The sequence below is a fragment of the Pezoporus occidentalis genome, unplaced genomic scaffold, assembly GCF_034315485.1.
Source record: "Pezoporus occidentalis ecotype Australia unplaced genomic scaffold, CSIRO_AGI_Poc_V1 ctg1, whole genome shotgun sequence".
NCBI classification, from domain to species: domain Eukaryota; kingdom Metazoa; phylum Chordata; class Aves; order Psittaciformes; family Psittacidae; genus Pezoporus; species Pezoporus occidentalis.
The window spans coordinates 5,521,928-5,547,247 of NW_026912778.1; the positions used below are offsets into that span (position 1 = coordinate 5,521,928).

The 25,320-nt window shown below is 38.6% G+C and overlaps 1 protein-coding gene across 1 annotated transcript in view; it reads right to left on the reverse strand.

The window, feature by feature from the left end:
* The window catches only part of LOC134165926 (uncharacterized), a 199,820-nt gene extending 185,726 nt beyond the window's left edge, over nt 1-14,094 (reverse strand). The window contains exon 1 of the mRNA XM_062623199.1: nt 12,486-14,094. Coding sequence (XP_062479183.1) covers nt 12,698-13,618 — 921 coding nt within the window. The 5' untranslated portion in view covers nt 13,619-14,094 and the 3' untranslated portion in view covers nt 12,486-12,697. The remainder of the gene's footprint in view (nt 1-12,485) is intronic.
* Between the last annotated feature and the right edge of the window lie 11,226 nt (nt 14,095-25,320).

Consider the following 25,320-nt stretch of genomic DNA (forward strand, 5'->3'; position numbering starts at 1 on the left):
TTATGTGGTTACACATGTTAAGTGTTGCTAGTAAAATGTCATATGTTATCAGGGATCTGCTGTACAATATGCTGGCCCATGTCAAGGGCCATGAAAAGACACATAGTTTGTTTTTTTATTGTTGTATAAATAGTAATTTATTTGAACAATTGTAAAAGATATATTCCATTATGATTTTTCACTTTTCTTTTAAACATACTTCATTTTTTTTTCCCTAAGAAATTGTGTCAGTATACATGATAGCAGTACAATGTTGGGAATATTTCTCAGGCCTCATAACCTTAATCTTTCTCTGAAATATTATAATGTTAGTTCCTCCTCTTTTACCTAGACCGGTGTTGTATACTCTGCTAGCTTCCTTTTTATTCTTATTATGAAAGCAGCACTTCTTTTCAGCTTCTATCTACTGTCCATTTACATTAGAGCTCTGAGATTCATTCTCCTTCCTCTGTCTCCTACAGATTGTCTTCAGGCCACCTCATCTTGTCCCATTTACAGATGATATTGCTAAATACCACTGCTGAACTGACACCTTCTAGATCTACTCATCACACCTGACCTTTCGCTGTCAGTCTGCGCTCTGTCGCTGCTGTGCTGCTGCCAACTCAAATTCAAACTGGCAAACTCATGTTGATGCTCCAGAGCCCTGCACAGCTCTAGTGAAATCTGACTTGAGTGGCAGATTACGCCTCCTGAATCCCTTTTAATGTTAAACATACAGCTTGTACTGCTGAGCAGTGACAATTTTCCCCTTTGCTACAGAAGGATCTGTGAATTACATAGTCAAAGCTCATTTGTGCTACACAGGATGCCAGTTTGGCAACTGGGAGTTGAACAGTGTTGAGATGGAAAGACACAATTTGTGGCTGTGGAAAACATTGCTGATTTCAGTGTCCCTTTGTGGAAAGCAAAAGTTCTGTGGTAATGAGAAAATTATTTCAGTGCAGGCACAGCTTTTTTGAAGTCCATTGACACTTCCAGACAGCTTATAGTTTTATTTCCTGGTCATCATTGTGTTTGGTTAGTCCATACAAGGGAATGGTGGCAAGGCCTGCCATTACCACTAGGTACATAGCATCACTTCTAATATCACAGACTAAAGTACAGTGAGGAAGATTGCTGTGTGCTGCATTTTTATTGCTGATACTGTGTCATTGTAATGTATACATAAGGACTTCCTGTGCCCTTCAATTGATCAAGCTATGACATATGGAAATGTTGAAATAATTATAAATTGAGGATGCAAGTATAAAGATCCTCCAAATGTGACTACATTTCTGTGATGCATAATTAAAATGTTCATGTCAGCAAATACCATTGATTGCACTTGATGGTGTATTATGCTACTGTTCCATTGAACTGGCAGAGATACTTGCAAAAGAAATGTTTAGGTTTTTAATAGAAAGGGATTGGAAATCTATCTCATATTCTCACTTTGTCTCCTTCCCTATAAAGTGACTTTATACACACATTCTTTGAGGGTAAGTATTGTGGCAGTTCTGAAGAATGTGTAATAAGTCTCTATAAAACAATTGTTCAAAATTTCCTTGGCTTTCTAAATGTAAAGAGACAAAAGAAAAAGTGAATCAGCTCAGTATATCTTGAGTGATAAATAATATTCCTTGCAATAATACTTGTAACTGAATAGTAGCTGACCATCACTAACTACATGATAAATCAAAACACAGATTTTGTTGTTTTGTTTTGTTTTGTTTTTCTTTTTGTAGCCCTAGAAGATACAATGCTTATGACATTGATTTGCCTTAGACAAATTCAAAACTCTGTAGTATAACACAGACTTTGTTAAAGCCATTTTTGATACATGTCATGCTGTGATCATAACCAGATTTAAGTTCTTTAACAATACAATTAAAGAAAGTTGCCCAATATATGAACTCTAGTTTCCTCAACTTCTTTATCTTTCCCAACATGGTTTATTCATTGCTTCTCTGATTCTCTGAATTTGAAAATTTAAGTATTGTTTTCTGCCTTGCTTTACTGCTGCTCCTGCTGAAATCAGCAATGTCCTAGCATTCATACAGCCACTATCTAGAAATCTATTAAATCCTTTCTTCTAGGTTGGTAATGACATTAACACACTCTACATGCAGCAAGCAGATTTTCCTCCTGGGGCAGTGTAATTACAGTCTAAGTTTAATTTTACATCTCTTTCCTTGAAATGGGTTAATTAGCTATGGATGATAAGAGGGCTTAAAAATAACACTTTAAAATAGCTGAAGGTTATTCAAATTTGCACTGTATTCAAATTAGGAAGAGAAACCAATGCTGATTTTGAGTTATATTTTTTTTTTCAAAAAGGAAAAAATATTCTAAATAGGTGTTTCCCTAAACATGAAGGAATGCAGCAAAAGCCATTGCCTTTTCAATGCTCCATGCTGTTTTTCAATACAGACTGAGATGAAAAGGTGTCTTCAAGCTTTGTTGAAGTGAGTAAAGGCAAGGGAAGGAAAAAGATCAGGAAACACAGAATGTTGCAAGTGGTTGCACCAATCACCTTGTTGTTCCCTATTCCTTTGTTATCGAGATAAAAACCTGTTAATCCCAGTAGTTAGACTCCTAACTTTGCTATTTAGCCCTGGAAAACTTCTCACCCACAAAGTGCAGTACTGCCCTCCCTGTCAGACCTTGGTGCAATTAGCTGTTGATTCAGTCTTGAATGTCAAGCTGGGAATGACATGTACTTATTTTGATACCATTTATCTCACATTTCAATGCTATTTAGCTGAACCTATGACTTTTTAAAACACATAAGACTTGCCTCAAAAGAATAAAGGAAATCTTTTTTCCCAACTAGCTCTTCTTGACTAATTAGGTGAGTCTTTTTCTGACCCCTTTTCTATTTGCCTTATTGATTATTTGTGATTTTTCCATATAGCACATGAATACTGACTCTTATAATAGAGTTTGAAAGTATTTGGTCGGGCTTAACAAACATGTGCATGCAAAAAGATGTACAATAATTTTCAAGATGATATTTCTATCCTCTATTTACTCAACAGTTTAGACACAGGTGAATTTCTAAAGATACTGAGGCAAAATTTCTGTCACTAAAAGTATAGGCAGATGCTGGATATCTAGCCAGGGGACTCCCCTAGCTGGCTCACTCAACAGCTGGGTTAGGAAGTTATTTTCTACACCCTCCAAGAACCTGCTGGATTGTTTCTTCTCTGCTGTGTTGTACTCCCAGCAGACATATGGTAGGTCGAAGTCCCCCAGGAGACCAAGGGCAAGTGATCATGAAACTTCTCCCACTTGTTTGGAGAATACTTCATCTGTAGCTTCATCCTGGTTGGGTGGTCTAGAGCAGAATTCTACCAGGACATCTGTTTTGTTGGCCTTCCCCTTATCTTCACTCACAAATGTTCAACCTTCTCACTCACAACACTAAGTTCAAGGCAGTCAATGCACTCCTTGACATACAGTGCAACCCCACCACCTCTCTTTCCTTGCTTATGTCTCCTGAAGATCCTGTAGCCATCTACTGCAGCAGTCCAATCAAGCGAATTGTCCCACCATGTTCCTGTGGTGACAACTATGTTATGATTTTCCTGCTGCACAACAATTTTCATGTAATTTTTTTACCAGCTGAATCTGCTATATAATAGAATATTGGAATACATATTAGAATCATAGAATCATGTCATGATTTTCCTGGTGCTTCTTGTAATTCTATCTAGATATCAAAATTTGATAGAAAAGACCTTAAGTCTTTCATGAAAGCTTCATCTGCCATCAGCAAATTTGACATAATTAAATAAAATGTTCAGGAGAAGTTGTATTCTTGGGTTGTATTCTTGATTGCATAGTTGTTTTGCCGTGTATTGTAAGCAGATTAAGTAAGCAAGAAAGATAGGACTTCATTACTAGCATAAAATAAAAAGGTAACTGGTCCAAACATGGAAAATGTGACATAGATGTTCTACATTCATTTTGTAGCAGAAGTAGAACATTAGTATTACAGACTGATCACACTGGATTTCTATCATTACTATAGCTGCTGTATAAGAAAAAATATGTCCATCAATGTCCATCAGAATTCCTGAAAACATCAACCAACAGGGGTAGGTTGGTGGGGAGAAAACATGGGAAAAATCTAAGTGTGTCAAGGTTATGAAGCTATGATAAGTTTGGGATTAGTTTGGGTTAGGAAAAATAATAACCAGTATGGAAAAATAATAAGCAGAAAAATAATAAGTATATTCCCAAAATGGTCTTCTGCAGTGAACAAACATGTATTTGAGTGGGAGAAACAACAGCCAGGAAGAAAGGAGCCATCATGCTGTGTCTAAAAGCTGTGGAAATACAGGAAAAACTTCCAGGGAATTTTCCAGAGCATTTTTTACTTAACTGTTAGAAATTCATAATTAGAAGCATCCTGGAATTACATCTTATATGACTATATAAATGTGTGCAAAATAGTGTAAACATGATAGCATACATCTGGACATTTCCTTTCCCTCTGGGTATGCCCACAGTGCTGTGAGGAGAACAGGGTTAATAAATGTTTGCAAATGAATGCAAGATCAATGGTACCATTACTGGTCCTTTTTCTGCATCAGTGTATTTCTGACAATGTGCACTATGAGCATGAGAGGATGATTTGACCTCTTTATTGTAGTGGGATGTGGCAATTAATTTTTTATTGAAATTTCAATTAGCTTTTCTGTTCCTATAATGTTTTACCTAAATCCTTTTTTAAAGTTCTTAGTAAGGTTACCAGAAAAGATCATCTAAGCATGACTGTGTTAAAAGGTAGAGGTAAAGAAAACAAATTATTTCTATTGTGTTCAAAATTGAGGTCACTTTAGGTTAACTAAATCAGATTCCTTGAAGAGATGAAGACTTTCCACATCATGAAGAATCATTCAGAGAATTCTAATTGAAATGAAAAAATAAAAAGACACTAGCCTCTTGAGAAAGAAAAAGATACCAAGATTAGAACAACTGAGCAAGAAAACCTGAAACGGATTTTACAGACTGTTGCCTTTATGAGTCTTATAAAAGAAGAATTGCCAAATGAAAAAACAATGGAGAAAATTCTACAGATTACAAATTTATATTAAGCTGTCTAACATTCTGGATCAACTAAAGAACAAAGGAACTGGGTCTTATGTTTAGAATTCTGGTGCATCTGAAATACTTAAATGTTAACAGAAATGTTAAAGAAAAACCTACTCTGCACTTGAAACCAAATCAAAAAATAGTGTTCACAGAGATTATCTCAAATTCCATTTTGCAGTGACTACTGCCAAAGGTTAAGATGTTTTTTCCTTGAAAAACTGTTTTTTTTCGTTACATGTGACTTCCTGAAAATCATAGTTATTAAATGAAATGTTATTTTACAAATGAAAACTTGAGCCATTTTTTTTCCCATCTTCAGCCTGCGTCATGAAGAAGACATTTTGAACTGAGCAATGAAGCTACTTTGAGGAAATGTATATATGTTAAATATAGGGAATCTGAAGTTCATTAGCTCTTGTGTAAGTGTTAAAAGAGCATTTACACTTAAAATCATCTTTACTCAATGCCAAAAACTGAGTTTGTTCAAAAACATAACTATGTTGCAGGGTCCTCTGTTTTCTGTGAAAATTTATGGTAGTTGCCAAGCTTGATCTCTGAAATGTGAATACATTTAAGTAAGAGAAGTTAATAAATAACATACTAGTAACTTCCATAATAAAGCAAATCATTCTTACTGTTCTAGCTAAGAAGCCAACAAGCCCATTTTCACAATGATAATGCAAATATAAGTCACAGGGCATTTAACTCTGTCCAAGAAAGGAATAAATAGATTGGTGCCTGTGCATGTGTCTATGTCGCAGGAAAGTGGTATTGAGTCCCTTCCATGAAGTACAGGGAGAAATAAAAAGGGGAGTTATGGGTTATTTCATATTGAAAGGATGCTTTTAAAAGACATGGCAGAAGAAATTAATGTAAGCTTAGGTATTCAGTGTATATCCTCTGATTTACAATAACACCAGAGACTGGCTGAAATTCACAGTCAATACAAATGAATGCAAGTCCCCCGAATTGTGCGGCATCCTGCCAGACACACAGGTGGATGTTTTGTACTTTCTGCAGTTCCAGTGAGGAATAACAGTGCTGTGCAATGGATAAAATTGCTCCACATTTTTTGAAACAAAAATCTGTACCTCCATAAAAGATGTATTTTCCTGAGTTCTCATGTAGCCTATAGGGAGATTAGAGAGGAAAAATGTCAACTATCTCCACCTGTAATCAAAGCTGGTTGCCATAGTAACAGCACCTGGGTTTTTTTGTTAACAGGGGTCAGACTCTGGTGTGGTCCCCACCGATCTCTTTCCCAGTGTCTCACAGAGCTACTCTTTTAAACTTTGCAAATGCACAGCTGGTAATTTGTGACCGTTTTTCCTCTTGTTTTTAATCTTCTAAAAGAAAACAGCTCAAATCGCATCAGCACTACTGCCGCACATCCACACGTGAGCAGCTTGGGAAAATGAATAATTCCTTTAAAATAACATTGCATGCATGCAATTTCTCACCTATCTCTGTGTACCTGAAAGTAGTTAAAATCTGTGATTATCCAATGACAATAGACTGATGCAAACATAAGGACAGTTTCTGTTCCTGTTTTTCTTTAAGCATGTGTCTTAAAAATTTTGCTATTAATGCTTGTCTTTAAAGGTAAAATAACATAAAAAATTTCTCCTTCTGGGACAGTGGAGAAGGAAGGTTTGTAGAGGGAGAGCTTACATTACTAAATGCTTACTTTAAAATTATCCTTGTTCTCAGCATACCTAAGATTTTTACTCTAAAACTTTTAACCATTTAATTTCCTAACTTGCTGTTCTTGAGTTTATCATTTTATGGTGTCAATCTTGTCTCCCTTTTTGAGAATGAATGTGAACACAGATTTTCTTAAAACTGCAAAAATACATTGCTCTCACAAATTGTTCTTGTAGCATTTCAACACAACAAAACAGGCCATCACCCATCCAAGGACTGGATAACCTGCAAGTGAATACAGCAATTAAGTTGCTGCCAGTTCTATAGGTAAAGAGGTATTGTAAAAAAGCATTAGGTAACAAAACACTTATATCTTGAAACGTTTTTACAGGTGTCTCCAAATACATGAATGTAATGAAGTCCAGCAAATAAAACAATGACAGTAAGGTGTTAATGAAGCATATTCTTTACATCTTTCATGTACTTGGATTCTCCCCAGTGTTACAGAGTCTAGAACATAAATATTGAAAAAAGAAGTTGTCTTTTAAGTAAATCCAAGGTTCACTGAGGAAGTTGTAGATCCTGACTGTGTATATCCAGTAAAGTAATAAGAAAATATACCTGGTTGTTTTGAGACTAATTTAACAAAATGTGTCCTTGCTTATTTTTGCAGAAAACATCTGATGATTTAAGGTGAAATCTGAAGCTCATTCCTGTTTATAGGGATCAGTAAGCTCTGTAACTGAATGCAGCAGGTTTTTCAACTTAATCTGTTTCTATCTAAAAATACTCCTGCATCTTTTCGCATTTGTTGGTGTGATGAATGAAGAATATTTGGGCCAATGAACAGTCTGAAACAAAACTCACTAGAATGAACAGGAACCTCCCTGTTGACTTTAGTAATCTTTGAACTGATCTAAGGTTACTTTCAGATCACACAGCTGAATTTCAGCAAAGAAAATCTTCTAGCATGGGTGGAAATGTAAGGATGGCAAAAAAAGACTATGACGCTTTCTACATGATAAAGAGACCACATAATAATATAGCAATACTAAAAGTTCAAAACCAGCATTCGCAAAATGAATGCATAGAATCTAAGCCAAGTAAATTTGTGAGTATTTAGAGAAAGATGAAAGAGTTTCTGTGATTGACATCACTGACTTATTTTTCAAATTCAGACAGAGTGTTTGTATCTTGGACAAAAATATATCACTAGTGTGAATAAATACATCATATATCATAGGAGAAATGGACAATGTTGCACTGGAAAAAAATGAATAAACAATTAGCCTAAAAGTAAATATCACTTCTATCAATTCTAAAAGAAGATATGTACAAGCCCATGAGATATCAGCAACTGAAGAGGGAAAAGAAACCTATAGGCAATAAAGAGTAAGAAACTCAGGTCTTATTGTGATTAATCTACTAACATTTCTGTTATGATTTTTTTTTTTTTTAGCTTAAATACATACTATTCTCTGAATATTTTCTGCTAAGGTGTTATTCCTAGCTGTTATCTTATGAGACTAAACATGTGCACTTAATTTTGAATCCTCTAAAACACCTCTATTGCTCTGATTATGGATTTATTTCTCCTCAGGTTTTGCATTTCCCAAGTACAAATAGACCAACTATGGTTGGCTGTTACATTCCATTTTTTAAAAGTCAGAGTGAAACTATGGTTTCCTTTGGTGTCCTTCAGCTGTTTTCTTCTGTAAACACCTGCTGCAGCTGTTTCCTTAAACAAAGGTCTGTGGTTGTTTTGCTAGTATAGACTTAGAGGTACTCTTCAGATACCCAGGATATTGGGTAATGTCTTACAGTTTGTACCTGTGCGCAAGTCAAGTAGGAGAAACTCCAGACCTTCCCAAATTGCTGGAATTATTCAGATGTGTTTTGTTCTATCTTTGAAATTAGGTCATTTTGCTATTCTTTTACATAGCCAGCATGTATGACAAGTGATGCTGTGGAGTATTTCACTGCAGTTTTAGTGAACATATTGCCCACTGAGCAATCTTAAGAATGTTATGAAAAGGAGACAGTGTTTTCTGAGGTTATTTTTTGCATAACATATGCTAGGATGTATGTGTTTTGGGGGGAATTTTAGGTTTTGTTTTTTTGGTTTGGAGTGGTTTTTTTTTTAGAATTTCTGGGAAAATTTCCAGTAAGAGCAGTCACATCTTCCTTCTCACGAAAAGTTATTTCTTCTTAGCTGGTTGTTTTTTTTATTTCATAAATTTCATAATTAGTCAATGAAAATTACTGGTTTTGGGAAGGCTGAAACTAATTGTTCTATGTTTCTCTTGCAATTTCTATTTTTTCTTCATGCTCCCAAATCCTCCTGTGTTACATAACCAGTTCTCCAAGGCTCCTCTCCTGCCCCCACAAAAGTGTGCATGAAAATCAGGAATGAAACTGATATGCTCTGTTTTTCTGGGTCTGCTTTTCATTTCAGGTTGTCTTTTTATTACTTTAAGATCATAAAATGAGACAAATAAAGAACTCTCTCAACGGATGAAGTTTTGTCAGAAACATTCCCCTGGGTTTGAAATCTGATTAGGTTTATGTGTATGTATAGTCAGGAGACCAAGAAAGTGAAAGATGAAGTTTCTGACATGTATTGAGAAACATAATTCCTTCTCACATGAATAAAATTCACCCCAAAATAACAGGAGAGTTGATGAGTTGGTTTGAGTTGATTTTATGTTAGAGACGCTATTGGCTGTTAAAGTCAATAAACTCTTTAAATGCTTATGTATTAGACTCTGACACTAAATAAGAGTAGGCATCTGTATACTGCCCACAATGCAAGTAAAAGCAGGACTTTCATAGGTCATACTGTGGTTTTGAGATAGTTTCCACTTGGAGAAAAAGATCATCAGGGAAGAACACCAGCCTTCTCAATTTCATTGTCAGATCCTTACAGAATTGATTGTTACACATTTCACATTACAAAAGGTCCAAGTAAACATTACAGTAACATTATTGGATTCAAGTTTTTCTTTTATCAGCAGCAGCTTTTCCTGTCCTTGATTATCAGCTACACTTAAAATGTTTCAGAGGCTTGTGCTGTTACTACTGGAGAAAGTGCTCTTGTTTTAATCTCCATTCTCCAATAAATTAGAAAACAGGGAACAGGTCATTAACATGTGCTTGCTTTTAAGGAGAGGCATACCGTCATTTCTAATTAATATATCTATATTAGACAAAAAGGAGATCAGCTTTTTAAGCAATCTGAACAGCTTTATATCCCTAAAGCATTAAAAAACCCACCCCTCAAGTAGACCATTTTTCCTCTTTATATCAGGCAGGGTGCTACAAATATTTCAAATCCAAGCAGCTCTACTTCAGGCTAAAGAAAGACTCGTTTCACTGCAGTTTGCATCTTCCTTTCTCAAAATCATATGCAAAAAAAAATATTATTGTTGTGTTCCTTATGCACTGCTCTAGAAGCATGAGTTTCTGCATCTGTGTATTAATTTCTAAGTAAACCAAAATAAACCTCCTGTTCTTAAAATATCCTGCAATTTGGCTTGCATAAAAAAGATGGCAAATAGCAGTCTGTTTAGTTATTTTTTATCTATTGGTTTGTGATATGTAATCTATATGGTTGGCAAATTTTCAACTACCACACGGGATTTACAAGCACTTATAATCATATGAATAGGTCAGCATGTGCAGAATTAAAAAACATCGTTCATCACATCATGATACATGTTTTATTATTCTCAGGGTACATAGATCTTGTTTTTTATCTGTAGGCCATTTTATTTTGGTGTGGAAATAGCTTTTGCACACAAAGGTGAGGACAGTCTTTATTTAAGTAAGTACCAGAGTCAAAATATCTAGTTTCATGCCCGTTTTATTAAGACAAATATCCTAATCACAGTAATACAAAAAAATATCTATTATATGCTCTTTGCATTTCCTGTCCTGTAGTGGGCAAATGTATTTTTTATAAACTAATAGACATAATGTTTCTATGTTTCCACCCATACTGGAAAATAACTATTACAGCATCTCACAAGAACTGAATTCCCTCTGTCATGCTATTTGGTTTGTACAAATGCATCCTTTCCTGGGACATGCTTTGAACTAAACCTCTTCCCCAGTAATTTCCATTGAAATTTGGTATTTGCTCAGCAAAATGTTTGGAAAAGTTTGGCCATTCAAAAGAAAAATTATCTGGGGAAATCTTCCAGGGGAAAAGAGTACTGCTGCTGTTGGATCCTGCTTTTTCTACATGAAGCAATGAATGGCATTATATGTCAGGTAAGCTTCTCTTCAGGTATGCAATTTGTATCTACTGCTTTTATCATCTTTTAACTATAAGGTTTGGGGCTTTTTGTCTATGTTTTGTTTCACATGCTATAACTTTTCACCTGTCCATGAGTACAACAGTATGCTCTTCACTATCATACCACACTTTAAGAGGTAGACCTTGACTATATTCATTACTTGGCTCTTGAATTAGTTAATAATTCTTGAATTAGTCAAAACACAGCACTGCACCAGCTACCACGAAGGAGAAACATGGCTGCTACTGCTGAACCCAGGACATTATCCACCCCTTATTCCATACCATTCACGTCATGCTCAGATCCCACATTTTCAATACACCATCGCTCTCCCACATGTATACATCCATATACACACAGACCAAGAGAAAAAGATCATTTTCTCAGTGCATGGACTCATCCCTATAATGCTACTGAGTCCATTCGGTCCATGATGTCAGGTTCCATTTCTTGTAACAATCTTTCAGGGCAGGAAAGGCTGTGTTCAGTGTTGGATCGTTGCCTGCTGATGCTGGTCGTTCCTTTACTGCGGAACTCATCCGATTCTATCAAAGTTCATTCTCTGTTGGGATGATGGTTGGAGGGAAGTCAGGGCTGATCGCTGATGACCTGGAGACATCTAGTTGGTGGGCTATAAAAGTATTACACAGCAGGCAACAGCATACAATTAAGTTCATTGGCTGTTTTCCCCTAAAATCAAATCCCCTTGAGGTATACATCGGACTTCCCCATCTTCCCGCATTACCCATCAAGTATATCCAGGTCCCTGAGCAAAAGCAATCCCATGAGTGGGTTTGCCTTTACCTGAAGCAGGAATAACCCAGACTGTCTTCCCCAGCAAATTCTTCATATGCACCACGGGAACTTTGTCCCCCTCTACAATATGTAAAAGTTCTGACTGGGCTGGGCCAGCCCTGTTGGCAGATCCTCTGGTGTTGACCAACCAGGTGGCCTTTGGTAAGTGTGTATCCCAATGCTTGAAAGTTCCCCCCCCATTGCTCTCAGTGTAGTTTTTAACAGCCCATTGTACCGTTCGATTTTCCCAGAGGCTGGTGCATGGTAGGGGATGTGATATACCCACTCAATGCCATGCTCTTTGGCCCAAATATCTATAAGGTTATTCCGGAAATGAGTCCCATTGTCTGACTCAATTCTCTTTGGGGTGCCGTGTTGCCACAAAATCTGTTTCTCAAGGCCCAGGATAGTGTTCCGGGCAGTGGTATGGGGCTCAGCGTATGTTTCCAGCCATCCGGTGGTTGCTTCCACCATGGTAAGCACATGGCACTTGACTTGGCGGGTTGGTGGCAGTGTGATATAATCAATCTGCCAGGCCTCCCCATATTTATACTTCAACCATCGTCCTCCATACCAAAGAGGCTTTAACTGTTTGGCTTGTTTAATTGCAGCACATGTTTCACACTCATGAATAACCTGGGCAATAGTGTCCATTGTTAAGTCCACCCCTCAATCATGAGCCCATCTATATGTTGCATCTCTGCCCTGATGGCCTGAGGTGTCATGGGCCCACCGGGCCAAAAATAATTCACCTTTATGTTGCTAATCTAAGTCCATCTGAGCCACTTCAATCTTAGCCACTTTATCCACTTGTTGGTTGTTCTGGTGTTCCTCAGTGGCCTGACTCTTGGGTACATGGGCATCTACATGACGTACCTTCACCACCAGGTTCTGCACCCGGGCAGCAATATCTTTCCACAGTGCAGCAGCCCAGATGGGTTTACCTCTGCGTTGCCAGTTGCTCTGTTCCATTGCTTCAACCACCCCCACAGGGCATTTGCCACCATCCATGAGTCAGTATAGAGATAAAGTACTGGCCACTTTTCTCCTTCAGCAATGTCCAGGGCCAGCTGGATGGCTTTCACCTCGGCAAACTGACTCGATTCACCCTCTCCGTCAGCAGTTTCTGCAACTTGTCGTCCAGGACTCCATACAGCTGCCTTCCATCTCCAATGCTTTCCCACAATACGGCAAGAGCCATTAGTAAACAAGGCATACTGCTTTTCACTTTCTGACAGTTTATTATATGGTGGGGCCTCTTCAGCACTCACCACTTCCTCCTCTGGTGACATTCTGAAATCTTTGCCCTCTGGCCAGTCCATGATGACTTCTAGAATGCCTGGATGACTGAGATTTCCTATTCGAGTTCGTTGTGTAATTAGTGCAGCCCATTTACTCCATGTAACATCAGTTGCATGATGTGTAGAGGAGACCCTGCCTTTGAACATCCAGCCCAGCACGGGCAACCGGGGTGCCAGGAGGAGCTGTGCTTCAGTGCCAATCACTTCCGAAGCAGCTCGAACCCCTTCATAGGCTGCCAGTATCTCTTTCTCAGTTGGGGTATAGCTGGCCTCAGATCCTTTATATCCCCGACTCCAAAAGCCGAGGGGTCGACCTCGAGTCTCCCCTGGAGCTTTCTGCCAGAGGCTCCAGGTAGGACCGTTCTCCCCAGCTGCAGTGTACAGTACATTTTTTACATCTGGCCCGGTCTGGACTGGTCCAAGGGCCACTGCATGAACTATCTCGCGTTTAATTTGCTCAAAGGCTTGTTGCTGCTCAGGGCCCCATTTAAAAATCATTCTTCTTCTGGGTCACATGATAGAGAGGGCTTACAATCGAACTGTAATTTGGGATGTGCATTCTCCAGAACCCCACAGCACCCAAGAAAGCTTGCGTTTCTTTCTTATTAGTTGGTGGAGACATTGCTGTTATCTTGTTGATCACATCTGTGGGGATCTGTCTACGTCCATCTTACCATTTTATTCCCAAAAATTGAATCTCCTGTGAAGGTCCCTTGACCTTACTCCGTTTTATGGCAAAACCGGCTTTCAGCAGGATTTGGATTATTTTCCTCCCTTTCTCAAAGACTTCTTCCACTGTATCGCCCCACACAATAAAGTCATCAATGTATTGCAGGTGTTCTGGAGCTTGCCCCTGTTCCAGTGCAGTCTGGATCAGTCCATGGCAAATGGTAGGGCTGTGTTTCCACCCCTGGGGCAGTCGGTTCCAAGTGAACTGGACACCCCTCCAAGCAAAAGCAAACTGTGGCCTGCACTCTGCTGCCAAAGGAATGGAGAAAAATGCATTGGCAATATCAATCGTGGCATACCACTTGGATGCCTTTGACTCTAGTTCATACTGAAGTTCTAGCATGTCCGGTACGGCAGCACTCAATGGTGGTGTGACTTCATTCAGGCCACGATAGTCTACTGTTAGTCTCCATTCTCCATTAGACTTTCTCACTGGCCATATGGGGCTATTAAAGGGTGAGAGGGTCCTGCTGATCACCCCCTGACTCTCCAGTCTACGGATCAGCTGATGGATGGGAATCAGGGAGTCTCGGTTGGTGCGATATTGCCACCGATGCACTGTTGTGGTCGCAATTGGCACTTGTTGTTCTTCAACTTTCAGCAACCCCACAGCAGAGGGATCTTCTGAGAGACCAGGCAAGGTGGACAGCTGCTCAATTTCCTCAGTCTCCAAAGCAGCAATACCAAAAGCCCACCGGTACACTTTTGGGTCTTTGAAGTACCCTCTCTTGAAGTAGTCTATGCCGAGGAAGCATGTAGCCTCTGGACCAGTCATAATGGGGTGCTTTTGCCATTCCCTCCCAGTCAGGCTGATTTCAGCCTCCAGCACAGTCAACTCTTGGGATCCTCCTGTCACTCCAGAAATATAGATGGGTTCCACCCCTTGACAGCTTGATGGCATCAGGGTACACTGTGCACTGTTATCTACTAGAGCCTTATACTTCTGTGGGACTGATGTGTCAGGCCATCTGATCCACACAGTCCAGTAAATCCGATTGTCCCTTACCTCCACCTGGCTGGAGGTCGGGCCCCTCTCATGGTCATCACAGCGTTGGACACTTAAGTTGTGGTAAAAGCGATTATTCTTCGTTATCACAGGAGCTGGAGTAAAATCAGCTCTTCCATTCCATCTGGGAAACTGCTCACCAGAGACTGAGGCCGTAGCTCTCATGGGACGATCAGTCTTGGCCCTTGCTCCCCTCTTCAGTTCACTCACCTGTTCCTCCAAAGCTGAAGTAGGTTTTCCATCCCACTTTGTCATGTCTTCTCCGTGCTCTCGCAAGTAAAACCATAGGGTAGCCCGTGGCGTATACCTCCTGTATCTCCTCTCTTGAACAATAGGATGCCTTTTGTTAATAGCTGAGACGTGTGTTGGTACACGTGAGGAGCTGGATAAATCAGATAGATCGTCCCTCAATTGTTCGAGGTCCTGGGACAGTTTTTCCACAGCTGAGATGATGGAAGGGGTGAGATTGTCTTCGAACTCTCGGAGTTTATGAACCATTTCATCCACTGTTAGTGGTACTATGTCATTCCAGGTTACTGTTGCCAATGAATGGGCATATGATGACAATGCATTCCATGTAAGTTTTCGCCACATGGGTCGTGTACATTCAATTCATCTGGGTCTATGGGTGTATCCCCGTTATTTGGCTTGATGTGATAGATCATCTCTACGATGGCTGATTCCCTCAGAGACTGGATGCCTTTGTCTATAGTAGTCCACTTGGCCGAACGACTCATAACATCATCCTTGTATGGAAACCTTTCTTTCACAGCTGCCAAGAGCTTCCTCCAAAGACTAAGGGACTTTTTGTCTCTTGCAATTGCTTTGTCAGTTCTCCCTTCTCTAGCAAGTGATCCCAGCTGCTTGGCTTCTGTACCTTCTAGCTCATGACCATCGGCCTCATTGTCCCAGCATCGGAGTAACCAGGTGATGATGTGCTCCCCTGGTAGACGGGTAAAATCTTTTCGCATATTCCGCAGCTCGGTTGAGGTCCGAGGTCGAGAAGTTACCTCTTCTTCTTCTTCTTCATCATGTGATGATGACTCCTGATCAGATGCTAGACCGGGTGGTGAATTCATTGTTTCTTCATCTTGCTTCACCCTTCTTGCGTCTTTTTTGCTTGTTCTCTTGCGTACAGGGGCAACCGATATTGGTACGAAGTGGTCCTCTGGTTTGGCTGCAGTGATTATCACTGTGGTTTGAGTAGCTACTGTACTTGTTGCTGGGGGTGGTGTAGCTGCTGTGCTTGGAGCTGGGGTAACCGCGCTGTCTGTTGCAGTCGAAGTTTGAGCAGCTGCTGTACTTGCCGCTGTGGTAGCTGCGCTGTTCATTGCAGCCAAAGTTTGAGTAGAGACTGTACTTGCCGCTGGGGGTGGTGAAGCTGCTGTGCCTGGAGCTGGAGTAGCTGCGCTGACTGTTGCTTTGCCCTCAGATCCGCCGACATTCTTTTCCTTTTGAAGGTGCTGGATAGTGTTGAACAAGGCCCTGTAAGCATAGGCCAAGCCCCAGCATGTTGCCATGATTTGTCCATCTCTGGTATGGCCAGAATGACCACACACCTCATTTAAGTGTTTTACTTCTGGATTTTGCAGTTGTTCGTAGTGAAATTTCAAAGTACTGGAGGGGCCCACTGACCTAGATACTTGCCCATACTGTCCCACACACCTTGCCACTCATGGCTGTCCAGCCTCAGGGAAAATCTCTTGGTCCTCCTACATCATTGTTTGACCCCAGACAAGACCCAAACCTGACTCTGCTTAACTCTTGAAATCAGTTGTGGGCAAAACACACTCTGTATGCGTGTTAGCATGGTGATTCCCATCACGATCAGCAAACAAGTCTCAACAGCATTAAAAGGCCATTCAAAAACTTAAAAACTCAAATGTAAATGGTCTGGGGGGACGACTGGGAGGGTAAAAGGATGTCTCCTTTACAGGTTGATCACCCGAGAAGGAGAAAAAAGATGTGTAATTGCTAAGCACTTCTATTATATACCTCCCAAAGTATAAAGGTGGTGACCACACTGGGAACATAAGCCAGATCAGTTTCATGATCAATGATTCTATTGTATTACAAGTCATTACCGTAAAGTACGAGACAAAAACCTTAGCCCAAGCCCCACACTTGAAAAACACTAATACAGCAAATACCGGATGGAAGTAAGGTACGATATACTGAAACTGTGAGATCAAGAGGAACAACCTTGAGAGCCAACAAATCAGCATTGTGACGAGTGACTATTAATCCAGTTAGGTCTGTTGTTATCTCAACCCCTCTTGCCCCACGTTGGGCGCCAAAAGAACTGTCGTGGTTTAAACCCTAGCCAGACAACTTGTTCACTCACTCCTAGTGAGTGGTGCCGGGCTGAGAGCAATCGAGGTCCTCCCCCCCCACAAGGGCTCTCCCCTTCCCTGCTCCTGGAGGAACAGGGAGGAGGATCGAAAGAGTGCAACTCCTACGGGTTGAGACAAGAACAGTCCAGCAACCAATGTACAACACAAATCACCACCGCTACCACCAACGACAACAATGATAAGGGAAAATAACAAGGGAAGAGAATACGATACCACCGGCCAAGAAACAAGTCCCACCCGGAAGCCAGTGTCCGTCCGGGTAACTCCCAGTTACCCCCCACCCTGGCCATGACGTGCTGTGGTATGGAGAAACTCTTTGGCTAGCCTGGGTCAGGCGCCCCATCTCTGCTTCCTCCCAGCTTCCCCTCCTCCCTGGCAGAGCATGAGCCTCACAAAGTCCTTGGTCAGGGTAAACATCACTTAGCAACAACCAAAAACATCGGTATCACCAGCAGTGTTCCCAGGCTGGAAGTCAAAACACAGCACTGCACCAGCTACCATGAAGGAAAAACATGACTGCCACTGCTGAACCCAGGACAGGGGACTTGTTTAAAATCATCAACTTTGGTTAAAATGCATCTCCAGATTAAAATTATTTTTTAAGTTTTCCAAAATTTGTTTTGGCTCACTCTCCTTTTTAAAACTGGTTCTTCTGTGGTTCCGGTATTTTTTTTTTTTTTTATTTTTTATTTTTTTTAATCTTTTATTTTATTTTATTTCCAGATTCTTGGATAGCCTGATTTCCATATTGTCTTCTCCCCCACTCTTAATTAGTGTATTAGGCACTGGAGCAGGGGGCAGGGAAGAATGTGTGGATTTTCTAAGAGGCTGTAATTCCTCAATATCGTCATATGCATTTGTGTTTTATTGTACTTGTGATTTGATGGATATATTAATATAGGAAAGGTGTGAATATCATAACATCATACCACAGAAAGTCCTTCTTCTGATAATGACATTTTTAGCAACAGCCCAAAATTTACAGGGTAAAACTGTGACATGGCCACTAAGAGAAATAAGGCTTTATAACACCAACCACTGAGCTACATAAAAAACTCTGAACACTGTTATTTAGGCTATGATCAGTGCTACATTTAGTCTTCTAGTGTTCAAACACCATTATGCAAAGTGGATTCAAAATAGGTAACACATTTGCTTTCCTTGCTGTTAATCTGAAACACTTGCAGAAGAGCACCTGATGCAATTTAGCTATCTAATTCATAGAGGTAAGGTATATTTGCTGCCTACCCTGTTTTATTGATTTTTTGATTTAAGATCTTTATTTCTTTTGGTGTTAATAGAAAGATAAGAATGAAAGGGAGTTGGTGGAAATGGGAACAAACTCAATTTTTATTGAAGTATCCTAAAATACTTACCAAAAGTCAGTATAGGCTGTTTCTGGATCCTTGTTAAAATTAAACAAATGAACTTTCAGGACCTTTATCTGCAGATTGGTGATGTTGTAAATCAATTCCCTAGGTCTTTAAAGAGTGATCCATTGATCTCTGCATTATTAGCACCAGCCTTGTATCCTCCCTGCTGACCAGCTGTCCTCATAAATTCTGACTGCCTCACATGGATTTCAGCTGTCAGGGGTCAGGTAATCCTCAGCACTGCTACAGCAACCATAAAGCATTTGAGAATTTGCACTGCATTTTTCAATTGTCCACAGGTTAAAGTGTGCTTTTTTTCTTTACTGAAACTCTTTTGTGCCTTTCAAGTAAATGTATTTGAACCTAATTAGATTAATGTGCCTATGTAAATTAGGAGGGCTTCCCTTTTCCTTCTGCTTCATTGGAGTAAGACCTTGAGAGGTCAAGGGACAGATTTGTTGCACCTTAAGCTTTGAGTGTCCAGTTGAAATGGCTACTTTGTGTATTTAGCATTAGATGTTAAATGCTGGGGTTGGCGGGGTGTTTGTTGTTTTGTGGTTTTTTTTTTTGTGAGGGTTTTTTTTTTGTTTTTTTTTTATGATGTATATGTTTGAAGTTCAGAGTTTTGGTAGAGGGAATTTTGAATCGTTTATGAATCACTTAAAATATTGAGAGTTTCAAAACTAGTGGGACACCTAGGCTTGGGGAAGAAATCACAGAGTGACATGCTCAGAGGAGCTTTGAACTACACCCTCAAAGTGCTTAAAAAAGGTAAGAAATGGAAATAAGAAGCATTTGCTCTTTTGTTTAATATGCTTCTGCATTTGTTGATGTGTATAAAAGCTGCTTTTTTTAATTCTCTCCTTACAGCATCTAATGTTGATATAGTGAATGCTTTCATATTTATTTTTATATTCTTTGCAAAAAAAAAAAAAAAAAAAGATTGGGTTTTGGAATGCTTTCATAGGGCTTACCAGCTGTTTGCTTTTGTTGCCACAGGCATCTGAAGAAGCAGAGAAAGTGTGTACTTGAGTTAGTATTGGGTTTAGGGATTGGTCTCATAGTCTGCATTGAAATAATCACAAATTTCAAGTTTAGTGTTTCTCTCCAAGAATGGGTATGTTTTAGTGGGGAAGTTCTGGTGCAATTTAGTTAAGTAATGACTGAAACTTTTAAGTGCGTTCCTGTTGACCGCTGAATTTAGCAACCATTTTGAATGTTTCTTTTGTTTTTCATAGCTAAAAATTGTTCTTCAGAAATAGATTTTGTTCACTTCCTCCATGTATTTTGCCCCTTATGTTGATCTGTGACCTGTGTTTTGACCTTGGACTTTTTTTTTTTTGTTGGAGCAAAACTTTAGGTAATATGTCCTTCAGATGGTTTTCTTAGTGGCCATGCTATCAGATAAGGCCCTCATAATAAGTACTAGTGACTAATTTCAGATTGGATGTAGAAATTTTTGTTGAGTTGTTGATTTTTAAATTAAGTTGTGTATCTTTTTTGGTTTCTGAATCTGTGGGGAGATGCAATAGACTCAAATTCTAAGGTGAGAAAAACACTGCTGTACTTGTGGAAAATTCTGCCTTAGGTGGTAGTTTCTGGGTTTCAGTGAAATATTACAGTGAAAATATAATAACAAATGTTGAATAATCTTATTTGCAATGGAAATCTCAAGTAACAGTTTCTTTTCCTTGGGGTTGGACTATTACCTAATGCTAAGAGTACAGAGACTTCTTCTGCTTCTTTCTTTCTTTGTTGGTTTGGCATTTTTTTTCCCCTAATGAGAGGACAGTTTTTTTTAATAGGGAAATAACAATTTAAGGTAGTCATAAATCCAAATATTTTTTATGCCCTAACAAGTTTTGCTTTCTATTTTTGTCATGGTTTTGTTGGTTTTGGGTTTGTAGGTTTTGGGGGGTTTGTTTTTTTGTGTGTGGTTTTGGTTTTTTTCCGTTTTGTTGATTTGTTGTGGTTTTTTGTTTGTTTTTTTTTATTTTTTTTTTAATTGTTTAAATTCTGTACTTATATGGATCAAAACTTGGTGCAGGCAGAGGAATTACAAAAGTGGGGAGTTTTCTGTTGGGTTCCTTTCCCAATCTCTGACATTCCTTAGTGTTCCTTTTAGAATAATGTTGGTGACTTTAAAGGGAACAAGCAGAGACCTGTTGTGAAACAGGAATGCTGGGAAAACAAAGTCACTGAATCTTGTTTCCAGAATGACTAAATTCTGAATAGCCAGAACCATGGAAATGTTATGCAAGATGGTTTTGTTATACTGTATGACAATCCGTAACTTCTGTAAGGAAAGAGGTAAAACTACTCCACAACTTAATTGTGTTTAATTTAACCAAACTTAAAATTCATAATCTGTAATTTTACAGCAGAAAGCAGCAGCACAACCTGCTTTTCTTTTTCCTCTGTCCCTGGATTTTAATTTTAGTTTTTTCCTCCCTAAGCAAGAGAAGAAATAGGGCTTGAAGCAGTATGATTGACCAAAATCTGTTAAAACTAACTTTCACCCTTTTGGGGCAAGGGCATTTAATACTACCTTAGTATAATCTAAATCCTGTCCAGCAGATCCTGTTCCTTTGTACATCTGACAGGAATGGTATCATAGGAGAACATCTGAAATTCAAGTTTACCCTTCTTTTGTATGATTGAACACTAAACTATGGAATTGTGCTGAGCATTACACAATTTAAATTCAAAACTATATACTCTGACAATCGTTCTAACAATGCTTTTTCTTGTGGCAGTTATCTCTTTCAATAACGCAAATGTGTTTTAATGAGAGTGTGACATCTGATTCGCAACATGAAATTGATGGAGCTGCTTTTATTTTAGGAAACGTAGATCTTCCTTAATGAACATGCACACATGCCTGTAAATCATCAAATGATCTCCAAAGGAGATCCATTTGGATCAGAGCTTTACTAGGATATGAAAAGGATAACAGATGTAACTAGACATAAAGGCACTGAATGTATGACAGCTATAGAAATATCAACCCCATTGGCTTGAATAATCGCTTGCCAGGTTTGTTGGTCTGTGCTTGAAAATACAGACTGATTCAAACCACCTTCCTGTGAGGTAGTTGAACGAGTAAGAACATGACTTCTGTTTTGATGGCTAGGTTTCTAGGCATGCATGAAAGAAGGCAGTGGGCTTTTACATGGGTTCACTGAACCTAGACTACAGATGCTTTTTTGCTTGTGATCAGACTTCAGTAGTATGATTCTAAGATGGTAGAATTTATCTGTTTTCTGAAGAGTAGGGGTAGAGAGAATATGCATTTCCTTCACCAAGTGTACCTTTCACCTTGTCCTAACCTCCTCACCTCCCAGTGAGTTAATATTTTCTGGGGCATCCATCTGATGGTCTAACACTAGAGATTCATGCAATTTATGTGGTCAGTTCTTCAGGCTGCATAATGAAGTCTGAATGATGAAACAGTGGGATGATGTTTTTTTTTCGGGGGGGGAGGGTACAGGACATGTGACACAAACCCAAATGAAAAACCAAATAAAAACCAACCAACTTGTCTCTAATAACAAGCCAACAATTGCAATGTGGATAATGAGGGTGCTGAAAAAACACTAGTAATTTAAGGTTTGTATCTAGGGATTAAACTGCACAGCAATATTCTACTGCAGGGTATGAAGGAAAGAAAAAAAACCAAAACAAACCAGTGACTCTTGGTCAGGAGCCAAAGACTTCTTTTGACTAATGCTAACTCCTATTTGAGATGGTAGGAAATGATTAAATTTAGGCCAGTTATGTTATTGCAAAGTAATTTTTCAGTCTATGAAAGCAAAATTTTTATTTAGCCAAGAAACTGTAGTATGTATCATTTGCATACTGAATTCCTTTTATTGGTATTTCTGGCAAGTACAATTCACTATGTAATGTTAGTGTAATTTGTTTATAACATTCATGACTCACTGTGGGATCATTCATGAGGAAAGTGCTCTATAAACATTAAAGATGACCTATGACTAGAGCAATTTATCTTATGCTGCCTGCAAACTTCCCTGTAGTGTAGGAAATAGTACTTGGATCTTGTTTAGCTCTTGCTTATCTACCTCTCACAACTTGCACCACAGTAAGAAAACCTGAGGGTGGATTTTTATCACCCTCTCTTATAACACTGCTTAGTGTATTTCCCCCTCATATATGAACATAGTCCTCCATAAAGCTTGAGGTATCATACTTTTCTTCTGCATCCTTGTTAGATTGAAGATGAAAGAAACGCATCTAGATGTGTGTTTCTTCATGGAAGAAGGCTGAATATAGCTTTGCTGTTTCAGAGAAGGGGCCCAGATACTTAAAATTGTTTGTTTTATTGTAATTTTGGTTATTAAGATCAATTTACTACAAAAGTAAACTGTTACATTTTAAATACAGTGGCTTCAGAGAACAAAAGTGGTATGATTCCAAATCTTGATTGATTTGCTGTTGTTTTTTTTAATTACCTACTAGCTTGTTGCAAGTTAAAAAAGAAGTGTAATCTTGAAACACTCCAAAAGGACTTTTTCATAAGAAATTAATGTATTTTTCTGTAAGGTTATCCTACTAAAATTCTGTTTAATCTGTGTATTTGCAGATGGCATTAGGAATAACCTGACATAAATATTCCATGATCCTATGTATATGATTTGTTCTGGTGCTATTACTACTCCAAGGCACATCTTCAATTTAAACAAATCAGTTGTCTGAATTAAGCTTAGTTCCAAGTCTTTGCCGTACATACTAAATTATTCCATTTACTAACTTCAAGATGCTTTTATTATCCTGGTGGTATGGTGGTTGTGGTCTACTAAGTTTAAAAGAAGATTATTTGGTCTCTATATTTAGTTATTTATTCATAACTGGAACTTTTATTTAGAACCTCATAATGCTACTTCTGGAACAAAAACACAGATTACAATTCAAGCATTAGCGATTTTACAATGCCTACTTAAATCCTGAAGTTTGCTTTCTTCTGCTAACCTAGACAAAAAGTCTTGCACTATGGAAGTTGTAATGCACAGTTCTCTCAAACTTTGTTCTGCAAATGTATCATTGCAACCTCATTCATGTAATGTTTTTTGCAGTTTCTCTCTCCTTTATCTATTAGATCTTATCCTAGCTCTCTTAAACATAGATATTGCAACTGTTCTCTGATGCTTTGAAGACTCTAAAAAAAAAACCCAAAATCATAAAGCCATCTGACTTTAAATAATTTCCCCCTGATTCTAGTGGCCATTTCATAATACAGGCTGATAGAACACAGTGGCTTTAAAGCAATGGGGTTTTGAAGTCCAGCAGTATTATTTTGTTTCTCTCGTCCCTTTGTGATATGCTTTTATGCTATTTTTCAAACGTTACTGTTGAGTCTCACTCCTTGGCCTAATTTATATGGCAGTGATAAGTATTCTGCTCTTTGCTCACTGATCAGTAGGTGATTCTCTTGATTAATGTTGAAGAAATGGTCAATAGCTGTTGCAGCCTGTGCTCCCGTTGCAGAAAGCTGTTAAAATCATATGGGAAGGGTACTTGCAACAAAATGGTTAAAAGGGAGTTGATAGCTTTGCTGCCTGATAAATGGGTATGAGTTTGAGATGCTATACAGTGGATAATACTGTGGGTAAGGTGTATACATAGCAAAGGAAGGACGTCTAATGTTTCAGGTAGAACACAATGTATTTTAGAAGTAAAAGGTGGGATGGTCCTTAATTATAACCAAAACAATGTCCAGTGAAGTAGCTTGTTTCCTCGTGATTAATGCTACCTCCTAGGATGTTGTGATTAATAGTGTTTTCTAGAAGGTTGTTAAGATAGACTGAAACTGAATGGTTGTGGGGTTTTACAGGGTTTTGGGGTTTGGTGTGGTTTGAGTTGTTTTTTTTTTTCTTTTTTGGTCCACCATATAGATGGAAAGAAGAACTACAGGTGCAATTTGTCCACTAAACACAGAGAGAAAACAAATATTTAAATTGGAAGGGGAGGATTTAGACCTCTTTCAAAGTTTTTTTTTTTTTTTAATTATTATTTTATTTTAGTTTAAAATTTGCTGGTACATGAGAAGCTCCATTCTGAACTAATCATTGGGACACCTGCTGTCCCTCATTATTAGAACAACCCTGTAAGCATCAACAGTTTTAAAACAGAATATCCTCTTTTGATTTGCCTCTGTGACATCATTGTAATTTTTCAGTGGCAATATTATGGCTTCTGGTAAAGAATAAGCTTCTAAGGAAAAGAACTTGTCTCCATGCAAATATCCAAAGGAAAAAAAAAAGGCCTACAAAAATGCTTCTCACAGCAATTTTTGTTGAAAATAACTGCCTAGAGAGCTTCGGTAAGGCTTTTGACAAAAAGATTCATATTCTTGATCAACACGCGGGTATGTACTTACAGCAGGTGCTACAGAAATGCTTCTGTTTGCACTTGCTGTTATTTACTGTGCATTAGCATTTTTAAGAACCCTTCAAACACTATGCTTCCAAAAATTTAATAGGTCTCACCTTAAAGCTTGGCATTTATCAATAAAAATGACACACTTGGGGGTATACCAAGACTTGTTCTATTTGATTAGGGTATTTTAATTAGCCAATGAATTACGAGCACAGCCAAGCTCTCAGTCTTGGTCTTCATTATTACCTTCTGTTGCATATCTTTCTATTTCTCCTACTTCCTTCTGACCCTCATCCTTTAGGGGAAATGAAAATTGATTAAATGGTGGCTATCCTTTTATGA